Source organism: Equus caballus, chromosome 10, assembly GCF_041296265.1.
Source record: "Equus caballus isolate H_3958 breed thoroughbred chromosome 10, TB-T2T, whole genome shotgun sequence".
NCBI classification, from domain to species: domain Eukaryota; kingdom Metazoa; phylum Chordata; class Mammalia; order Perissodactyla; family Equidae; genus Equus; species Equus caballus.
The window spans coordinates 12,214,728-12,225,968 of record NC_091693.1 but is presented as its reverse complement, the minus strand read 5'-3'; the positions used below and the strand labels follow the sequence as shown (position 1 = coordinate 12,225,968).

The window sequence follows — 11,241 nt, the reverse complement described above, 5'->3', positions numbered from 1 at the left end:
TTAAGGAAAAGGAAATAATCATTACCCCTTATTAACAGTAAAGATATTACCCTTTGAAAAGTATAATGTGCTTTTAAAAGTGTGAGAACCTTTTCCTTTCAAAACTTCCAGAACATTTCTCGCAGACATTCAATGATCTTACCTGTATAATGATAATTGTGTCATTTCCTACGGAAGTGTCAAAATCTGAGAGTGATGACAATCAGAGAAATGTGACCGCACACATCAACATAGCTATATCTCAGAGACACAACGTTCAGTAAAATGAACCCAGACACTAATCCATGCGTCTAATATATGTAGTGTGTGAATCTGCAGATAACCGAGAGACTGGACTCACTGCATCTCATAGATGGAGCTAAATGAGAACACCAGTGTGAGTCTCTGTTTGCTCTCTGTAAAAGCAGCATGAGAACAGTGTGACTCCTTCAGGGTCATCACAGAGATGCTGGGAGGAAAGGCACGAAAAGCTGGAAGCGTGGACCCTCCACAGAGACACCAGTGTTCTTCCTGCAGAGAGCTTTGCCCAAGATTTTATTCTTCTGCCTCTCCTGTGCACAAATTTATCATCTCTTATCATGACTGGAGTGTATCAGGACTTCAGGTCCCTCATCATTTCAGACATTGAGCAATTTTAAGTTTGGGGTGTTTTGGTACATAATAACAGATATCAGGAATGAGGCCCATTCCTCCATGGCTCCTGCATGTTGACAGGGCCAGAATCATCCATATTTTACCAACAATGATGTTGAAGTGACTGCATTCAATTCCCAGTGTGCAATTATTCACATGTGCATTAACCCATTTTTTGAACAACAAGCACATGTTCTGCCCAGGCTTATAGTGGTTGCAGGGAACACTAAAGTGAACCTGACAGCCAGTCACTGGTCTCAGGGAGCAGATGTTCTGCTGAAGAGGGAGAGGAAATCAAGATAGACTGAGCAGTATTTCAGGTGATGGTAATTCCTCTAAAGGAAAATAATGCGAGTGGAGGAAACAAGTAGCGGCTGGGTTGATGGAGGTCTTTCTATCTTATATGAGATGGTCAGGAAATTCACAATGACAAGGTTTGAGTGGCACCTGCAGGAAGGGAGGGCTAGTCATGCATATCTCTGGAGGAAGATTATTCCAAAGAGAGGGAATAGCCAGTGAAGCGACCCTGGGGCAGGAATTTCCTTGAGGGTCAGGAAGACATGGTGAAGACCACAGACAGCATGAAGAAGATGACAAGAGAACCTAGTCAGGGGCCACATTGTACAGGATGTTGCTACTCAAAGGGTGATCTGCAAGGAGCCAAGGAGTTTGGGCCAGAAAGTAGACCAAACACATGGCTAAGTGCCCTGTTTATTTCAGCTGACACATTCTTCATTGTAAAACTTTCTCGACCCAAGCACAGAAGTGATGGAACTTTCAGTGGAAACTCCCTGACTTGGTGCAGACCAGCACTTTGAGGAGCCCTAACCTGGGCCTGTGGGCCTTGGTGAGGATGTTGGATTTTGATGTGATCGAGATGTGGGCAAGAGGAGGGCTTTGAGCAGGTAAAGAATAACCTGATCTGGGCTTTAAAGAAATTCATCTTTGTGGATTCAGAGATCTTACTGTAAGGAGACAAGGGTAAGGGAAGGGGGAACAAGGAGGCAGTAGGAAGACCCATTAGGAGACTATTACAATAACCCAATGCATGAGTGGTGGTGTTTTGGACCTGAGCGTTTGGATTCTATTCATATTCTGGAGTGGATGGCAGGGTTTGCATATGGATTAAAGATTAGGGAGAGAGTAACAGAACCATCAAGGATAATGGCAAGATTTTCAAACTGAGCCCAGGGAACTTGACCTTCACTGAAAAGAGAAAGACTCTGGGAAGGTCTGGTTGGGCGGTGGGGTAATAAAGGTCTCGGTTGTGGACGTGTTACATTGGTGATGCCCTTTGAGATCCAGGATAGACATCACAGATTCGCAACTCATTCGTTATAAATCCTGAAACATAAATGAAAGCCTGGGAAGCTGAGGACAGAATTTCCCAGAAGCTCTGACAGCAGATTCATGTTTGGAAGAGGAAAGTGGTTCTTGTGAGATGCACTTGGAGGCTATCCTCGCACTCAGGGCCATACAGCCAGTTGGTCCCCAGCTTGGCTCTACCAAGAGGGTGCAGACACACCAGCACAAGGTCTTGTTTTCCAAGATTTTTCATCCAGGAAGTGGAGAGAGTCTCCTTAGTGAGCTGAACCTCCAGTCCGGCACTTGGAGATCTTCTGGAAGCTGCAACTACAGGTTTCAAATATGTAAGTCAAAATAAAATCAAGGTGTGGGGCCGGCCCGGTGGTGCAGCAGTTAAGTGCGCACATTCCGCTTCTCTGCAACCTGGAGTTCGCCGGCCCAGATCCTGGATGTGGACATGGCACCACTTGGCATACCATGCTGTGGCAGGCATCCCACATATAAAGTAGAGGAAGATGGGTATGGATATTAGCTCAGGGACAGGCTTCCTCAGCAAAAAGGAGGACTGGCAGTAGTTAGCTCAGGGCTAATCTTCCTCAAAAAAAGTACATAAATAAATAAAATTAAGATAAATAACGAATACCTCTCTATAAAGGAAAGCAGGTTGTGTATGGACTGGTGATGCTACTGGGTTGTGAGCCAAGGATTATGATTTTTCAATTCTATGCGCCTGATGTCAAATAAACAAACAGAGAAAACAAGTGAGTCCCCATCATGTCATATGGACAAAGATCTAAGATAGCCAGGCTACCAGGAAGGATCTTAATCAGGTGTGCAAGGCTTTCCCAGAGGGGCATATGGTTTTGATGTGAATGACCTACAACCACAAGGAGATTAATATTGGTTGTACAGTGAATTGTATCCAGAACAATGAAACTATTCTCTTCTGGATATTCACACTGTGAACAAAGCCAGTCCTGGCTCCCTCTTATTGGATGTTCTCTTTCTTTGATTTGTGACAACACTGGACTTGAAAATCAAAACTCCTTGTTCAAAAATAATGAAAAATTTCAAAACAGCAAAAGCAAAGCATTAAACCTAAGACAGGGCCTACTTATTAGAAGGATACATTGTGAGCCCACGAGCCAGCCATACCTAGCAAAGCAAATAGATGTGTTCATCCTCCAAGTCAATTCCACATCAACTCAAGTCATAAAAATCCTGCAGACCTACAACTCATATCATTCTCAATGTTGAGAACTAGAAGCATTCCTGCTAATGAAGAACAAGAAATGGCAAGTATTCTGAATCTCTTAGTAAGACAGATATGCACCAAAGGGTGGAAGTGGATGCCAGAGGAAGTTGATGACCAAAGAAAATGACATCAGGATTGACAATGACATCAGAGACAGGGTCAGCTCTAGTAATCAACAACTTAAGCAAAGTGTGAGAGTTCTGTGGGCTGTAGGGTCATCCACATCTGTGACCATTCATTGATCTGCTTCAAATGGGAAGGTTTCAAGGCTCCAGTAGTCTCTGGCATGCTGGACAGCCCTCCGAGGAAAAGCACAAGTTCCTGCACATTTACCTCCATCCAACCCACATTAGAAGGGTGAAAGGTGCTTATGGAGCCTCTGGTAGGCCCTTGGGGGAGAATTCCATGCAGGCTTCTAGGGTTAGGGAACAATGCCATGCCTTCTGCAGCAATAGAAAAACATCTCCTGAACTCCTCCTAGATCTTGGGAGAGTTAGAGTGTCAGAACATGGGAAGAATGTGACCAGGGAGCCAGAACTCCTCATCATGATTTGGCTTCTATCACACCCACCGACATAAATCAGGTTGGGAGAGCAGGTGGATCAACAATGGAAGTGGTGCCTCTTGGATCAGAGAAGGACAGGTGCCCATACCTTCATGGCACCAAAGACTCCTCACTGACAACTGTGACAGAGCTCTCACCTGTGGACTTGTGCGAACTTCACTGTGACTAGTCAGCAAAGAAGGAAAAGGCTCCAAAGACTCCAACTTCATTCTGTCCTCAATCCTCACCCCCATATCTCTCCTCTCCTCCCTGTGCCAGTCTCCTATTGATGCTCACTCACTCATACACAAATCCCCTGGGGACATGGCTTACTTGTTCACTAAACTGAAGTAGGTCTCAGGGGACAAGGGTGGCACCTGGCTTTTCTAAGTGCTCCCAGCCTTTAAGAGCAACCTGAATATGTCTCACCTGGTCAGAACTGGAGACTGGAAAAGGGTGGCCCTCTATTTGCTCCCTACTACCACTCCTGTCTTGCCTTCCCCACTTTCCCCCAGGCTTCTTTCCAGATCTCTTTTCTAGTCTGACTAGCCATGCGCAAACTCACTTTTTGACTTCATTTCCCAAATGCCCTCATCTCAAGTATTCTGCATCCATGGTGTCCACTGTTGTCCAATCCTTCATTGTTCCCCAGACTCCTAGACCCCACTGGGTACTCATCTCCCTCACCCCGTTGTACTCTGTCCCATGTCCCCTTCACCCTGCATGTCTGACAGTCCATCTTGTTCTGTGTCAGGGCACTAATCAGTCTCCAAGAAAATAATCCTTTTCCCCCAGTCCTATGTCTCACCCCTCATGTCCCTCCATATCTGGAAGGATGGCACCCCAACTTCACTGCAACAGCTCCAGTTGTTCCTCCTTCAACATATATGTCTGCCCAGTGCTCAGAATCCTTACCTCACCCTGAGAGCTTATTGTGGGCTCTCACCTCTCATTGCACAAGCACTGCCTGGCATTCCACTGTGGAGATGGTATAACTGAGACCAACAAGACCTAGGATCTGGACTGGAAAGTGACCCCAAGCCAACATAATGACAAAGTCAGATAAGATTGTTGAGCATTTATTGATTGAATGCAAGTCTTCTAAGGAATTTCCACCTTGATAATTGACTATTACAACTCTACTGAAAAGTGCTTCAGAATCATCATCTTACAGATTAGGAAAAAAAAATCTTTTCAGAGTTTAATAAGATAGACAAGGGTAAGAGAGCCAGAGGGTCAGACTCATATTTCACATCCAGCATGAGGAGGTCACTTTTGCTGGAGTTTACTGGGTTGGAGACATCACATGATAAGCTTGGCATCTTCCCTCCCAATGGGGTGTATGGTGATGGTTCTATTGTCCTGGGATAGTGTCATTCTCTCTGTGAGCTGCAGACTCTGGTCATGGACGAACCACAGGATGGAGATCCCAGAGTCATTCGTGAGGCTGGTCAGGACCACAGGCTCCTTATGTGATGTATCTGCTGTGTTTACGTCTTTTGACGATTCCAGTGGAGGGCTTTGACACTGGCTCTGTAGAGAAACAGTGGAGATGAGTTACAGAGAGTGGGCCTGGGGCATGGGGCAATGCTCTTTCCTCAGAGATCTCAGCCACTCTGTGTAGGTGACCCAGAGGATGGCCCTGACCCCTGCAGAAGGATGAGTGCCTTTGATCAAGTGATGATCTGTAATAAGGGGGCACCACCTCCCCGTTTGATTCCTATATCATCGCAGGATGACCCTGGTGGGTCCCCCGGACATCTCTGTAGGATCAGCACCAGGAACCTATTCTCATCCAATGGATTCTATGATGTCATCACCAGGAGGAATTTTTCTCTCTCGAGATGTGATTGATTTTTCCAAAAACTTTCTTTGACTTCATAAAAGATCAGGCCACCTTCCCTATAGACACTTCTGGGTGTATTGGAGTAGGCAGTTTTGCCAGCTCTGTCCATGTCTGGGTCCAAGAGAATGTTACATAAAGTTGGAAGGCATTACCTGATTGTTAAATAATTTATTAGACAATGAGGATGGCCCTGCCCAATCTTCACAATCAGGACCTGGAGAGCTTCTGATCAAAAGGATTTCTCACTCTAAGGAGGACTTCTACTTCCTGGCCTGTGAAGTGAATACCACAGGGAAGAAACTCTCTAGAGAGAAGTTGTTAGGGTTTTAAGAAAAGACAGGGACTGTTAGGAAGAGATGGAAACTACTCAAGATGATAACAGTCATAAGTAAAAAGTCTACAGCTAACATCATACTCATACTCAAAGGTGATACACAAAAATCTGTCCTCTCAGATGATGAAAAAGAAAAGGATGCTACTTTCACCACTCGTTCAACATAGTACAGGAGTCCTAGCCACAACAATGAGGCAAGAAGAAGAAATAGAAGGCATCAAAATTGGAAAGGAGGAGAAAAATGATCTATTTACCAGAAGACATAATCTTATATGTAGAAAACCTTAAAAATTACAACCGCACATACAGAAAAAAAAAAACTGTTGAACGAATAAACAAATTCAGCAAAGTTGCAGGAAACAAAATCAACATTCAAAATCAGCTACATTTATATACAATAACAATGAACAGTCCAAAAAAGAAATGAAGAAAACAATTCCAATTACAAGTACATCAAAAAGCATAAAATACTTAGGAATACACTTTTCTGAGAAGGTGAAAGATGTGCACACTGAAAACTACCAAACATTCGGAAAGAAATTCAATAAGACACAAATAAAGGAAAGACGTCCATGTTCATGGAAAGGAAGGGTTAATATTGTTAAGATGCCAATATACCCCAAACTATATACAAATTTCATATAATCCTTATCATAGTTCAAATGCAATTTTTGCAGTAATAGAAACATCTAAGTTCAAATCCAAGGGGCTAGTTAAATAATCTTTATACAAGAGAACAATACGTGAGGAGTCACACTTCCTGATTTCAAAACTTTCCAGTGAACTAAAGAATCAAAATAGGGTGGCAGTGACAAGAAGAGAGACGTAAGGCTCTCGAAGACAATAGAGATCCAGAAAAAAATCCTCTGCCCTGTGATCCAGTGATTTTGACCAGGGTGCCAAGACCATCCAATGCAGAAAGGACAGTCTTTTCAACAAACAGTTTGGAAACTTGGATCTCCACAAGCAGAAGAATGAGGTTGGACTGCTGCCTTACACCATATACAAAGCTTAACTCAAAATGGATCAAATCCTAACACGAGACCTAAAACTATAAAACTCTGAGAAGAAAATATAGGGGGAAACCTTCCTGACATTGGATTTGGCAGTGATTTCCTGACTATGACACTAAGAACACAGGAAACAAAAAGAAAAACTACATAAATTGGACTTTGTCAAAATGAAACCTTCAGTTCAGTAAAGGACACAATCAACACAGTGGAAGTGTCCTACACAATGGGAGAAAATAATTAGCTATTTGCGTATCAATAAGGGGTCAATATCCAGAGTATAGAAAGAACTGCTAAACACAACAACAACAACAAAACCAAATGATGTGACTGAAAAATGAGCAAATGAGAGTTGACATCTCTCACCACTCAGCCAACCTGAGTCCTTCAAAGAATAAGGCACGTTTGTGGACCTCACAAAAAATGCCTGAGGATCTGAGCTCTCAGAGAATGTAAGGCCACCTGCTCTATGTCTGGGAGAAAGCACAGACTTTTTCAAGTGTCAATACGTTAGCAGCGTTGGGTTTTGAAAAGACAGAGGAGGAGAATCAGAGACCACCGGGCCCTCAATACCACCCTCCATTCCTCTCCTGGCTCTTCACTGACCAGCTGATTGCCTGACCAACCAATGATGATTCCTTCCCACTACAACTTCTCCTTCACCCAGTGAGGTGTGTTTTCTTGGGGGCACCATACTCAAGATTCTCCTAGAGATGGATAAGGGTGGCTCTGTGGTTTGAGAGTAAATAACACATAGGACCAGGAGCAAGTAAAGCAGTCAGGTGACTACTCAGGCCTCATGGCAAAGACGTGGATCAGATCTTCCCTGGTGACTGTAACTGCCATGAGCCAGTGACCCAATAAATAATACAGAGAATCCAAAGAATGATCTAGAAAAGAATGAGGGGACAGTCAGGTGCTGCCTGGCTGTGTCAGCAGAGTTTGATCTCAGCCTGTGGTCTATAATGTCTCTTCTGTCTCTGAACTTCCTGCAGATCTGGCCCTCACAGACCCTCTGACATTTCATGGTTATGAGATAGAAATTTGAGCAGAAGTTAAAATTCCTGCATATGTGAAAGTTTTGATCAATACCCTGGGCTCTCAGCCCAACTGCGGGAAGGAATCTTTCTCTAGAGAGCAGTAAAAGACCTGAGACATAGGTCTCAACCCTTGCAAGGTGAGAGAATCTATCCTCTGTGGACAAAAGTCCAAGGACTCTGCATCCAGATTCCAATCTCTGCAGAAAATTTGGATTATTCATTCCTTCATTTACCATTTATTCCTTCACCCTCATCAAAAGCAATTGAGAATTGGTTACACCTGGGCCCGGGCTGGCTGCAGATGTAGAGCGGAGAGTGAGACTACAAAGTCCTTTCCTTATCCTCCAGTGGCAGTGACCCCAACACATTAGGAAACAAATAAGCGATTTCAAGTCCAGTGCAGGGAGCTTGGATCAGCCACCTGAGGGGGCAGCCTGGGCATTCCGTGCAGTGACTCTGATTCTTGATCAGGTAATTTGGTTCTAGAGTAAACTCGGGTGAAATTTCCATTTGCTGTCACTCCCCAGAGCAGAATCTCTCCCTCTGAGCTGCAGACAATGAAAAAGGAAGGATCTGAACCAACAGCTGGTCTCGGGGTCCACAGACACCTAATTAGGTCCCCCAGTGGAGGAGAGGATGGAGCTATGGCTGCAGACAGACGTCATGTGACTCATGGTCTGTGTGACCCTGTTCCAGTTACTTTCATCTCCCTGTGCCTCAGTTTCCCCTCAATGAAGTAGAATAAAAGTTTGACTACCAGGCGGTCAATGAATTAACCTTCAAAACATCTCTGGAGCTGAACTAAATCTTCCTAGGGAGGAGCTGCCCAAATAAATGGCATCTGTTATTGTTTGATTCGGAGACACAATGCCGCTGGGCCTGGTCCCTGATGGATGAGCTGTCAACAGCATCTTCCCTCTTCTGTTCCTCCCCTGGGGAGACTGACTTTCCCTTGTAGTGTCCTAAATTCCACAGAGCAGTTGGTTAATGGCCTGGGGGCCTTGTCCCTCTCTGCTCTCCATGCTGAGTCTCAGGTCAAGAGTCAGGCGCTGCCCCTGCTTAAATGTGGCTCTTGGGGCTGAGACCTGGATGGTAACAAGCTCAGGGGCTTTGGAAGTCAGGCTGCCAGGAAATCATTGCTCCCAGTTGGCCCTGCCCGGGATACCAAAATCCAACCCTGCCACAGGCTCCCCAGAGTCACTGGAGTCGGGAGGCTGGGACAGGGTTCTGAGCAGGGTTGTCCACGGCTGGACTTTTCTGTGAGGATCCCAGGGATCCTCAAGCCCTGCAGGATCTTTCTCAGTGTCATGGTCTCAGGGAGGAGCCAGAGGGCTGGACCAAGACTGATCTCCTTCTGCTGGGTTATTCCCATCAGACTGGTCCTCATCTCCACAGGGAAAGTTTGAACAGTCTGATTCCCAAAAATGAATTCCCATCTTTTGAAGTTCATCTCCCCTGTTTGTGTCCTGCACTAAATGCTCAAATCCCAGCATGGGACATAATGCAGAGGGGTATTTAGGCACAGTCAAGGCCAGTAAATTCTCTGTGTGAAGTAGACTTCACCCCATCCAACACCCAGAGATCAGAGAGGAGTCACTCACTGTGTACGTGGAGCTGTGCAATTGCTACTTCATATTGCAGACGTCTCTTTATGACAAACACCGTGTAGTTTCCTGCGTACTCCATGGTGACATTCGCTAACAGCAGGGATCCATAGGGGCATATTGCCTCTCGGCCAGTGAATGCAAGCCCTGGGATCAATGTTTTTCTGTCTATATCATAATGTGCAATTTCGGTTTTGGGACTTGGTCTGTTCCCTTTAAACCAGTTATAGCCTAGAAGATTCCTGGGCAGATTTTGGACAACTAGAATAACATTCTGTCCTTCAGCAGCATTGGGCGGCAACGATTCAACAGTGATTTTGGCAGTGGTTGGCAGGTTCCAGAAGCTTAAGAGTGAGACTAGGAGGGAAGAAAGAGAGATCGATCAATATTTAGACTTGTGGATTGGGATGCAAAGATGAGGCCCTCTGTCTTGAGAAAGTTTCTTCTTCTCTTAGACTTGTAGTGTGTGTGTGTGTGTGTGTGTGTGTGTGTTTCTCTACTGGTCAAGGTCATCAGCATGTACCATTTCTTCAGCCCCTCTGAGCTTATTTCCTTTGTTCCCAATCCTCTTGTCCAGAGGTCTGCCTGGCTCACTCCATCACTGCCCTCAGCACCCTGCAACTTCAGAGGTGTCCTTGGGAGATGCCTTCCCTGACCATCTGTTCTGAAGACCCTCCATCTTCACTTTCTCACCTCTCCCTGCTCTCTTCCCTTCATGACAATGTGAGTCCCTGACCTCACATTCTAGATGTCTTTGCATATCTCTCCTCATCCCCACAGAATGTGAGCTCCTGAGGGCAGGGATCTGCTGATCTTGTCGTACCCCTTGTGCCTGGAAAAGACTGGGAACACCTGTGGATGAAAGAACAAGTCTTCTGAGGGCTCCCCCATCCTGGTATTTATTTGCCAATTTCTAGTGATGGGGAAGGGCAATGTTTAGTGCCCCTAGTTAAGTTTTTAATGGTGTCATCCTCAAATAAATTATTAATATTGTAATCTATTTTCAAAAATTATTGATCCGTGATAACTAACTTGGAAAGGTAGAGCAATTGAGATATTCCTGGCCCTCACCACTTCCAGATCATGAAATTGACCTGTTGCTGAGCCCCCTCCACCGATCTTACTCTGCTCCCATGTCCTTTCCTATCACGTCCAAACAGAAGTCTTCTAGCCCCTCTCCAACCCCTGTCCTCCTTAAGAGACCACAGCCGTCTCTATCCTCCCATCTCTACCCACTCTCAGGGTATCATCCCCTCTTACCTGCCAGCAGGAGCCCTTTCCAGGGAACATACCCTCTGTGGGCAGGGGCTGAGAGGGATTGCATGGTGGCTGCTGCCTGCTCTGTCCCTCCCTCTGTGAGAAGAGCCTGGGCTCCAGAGAAGCTCGGAAGCACTGCTGCCCACCAGGTGTCAGCTCTGCTGTGCTTCCTCCCTCTGTCCTGAGCCTCCTCTTGGGCAGGAGTGCTTTGCCAGGTCATGAGGGCAGGGGTGGAGTCTCTGTCAAGGACACTTCTGCTCCTTCCTCTCATTCCTTATTCCCCTGTCCTTTGTTTCTCTTGCCCTTCTATCTGTATTCCTGGTCCTGGGAACCGCTGATTCCTCTGCCGTCTTCAACAGGGAGTCCCAACCACCACCACCACCCCACCACACACACACATACATCCTTGTTTG

The 11,241-nt window shown here is 45.5% G+C and overlaps 1 protein-coding gene across 1 annotated transcript; it reads right to left on the bottom strand.

Moving 5' to 3' along the window:
• Nucleotides 1-5,152: 5,152 nt before the first annotated feature.
• LOC100630359 (cell adhesion molecule CEACAM6) lies at nucleotides 5,153-10,935 on the bottom strand. The gene is made up of 3 exons (XM_005596270.4): nucleotides 10,832-10,935; nucleotides 9,569-9,928; nucleotides 5,153-5,270 (listed from the first exon to the last, which is right to left on the bottom strand). Exons 1-3 carry the CDS (start codon nucleotides 10,893-10,895, stop codon nucleotides 5,206-5,208), a joined length of 489 nt encoding a protein of 162 aa, XP_005596327.4. The 5' UTR covers nucleotides 10,896-10,935; the 3' UTR covers nucleotides 5,153-5,205.
• Nucleotides 10,936-11,241: the final 306 nt, after the last annotated feature.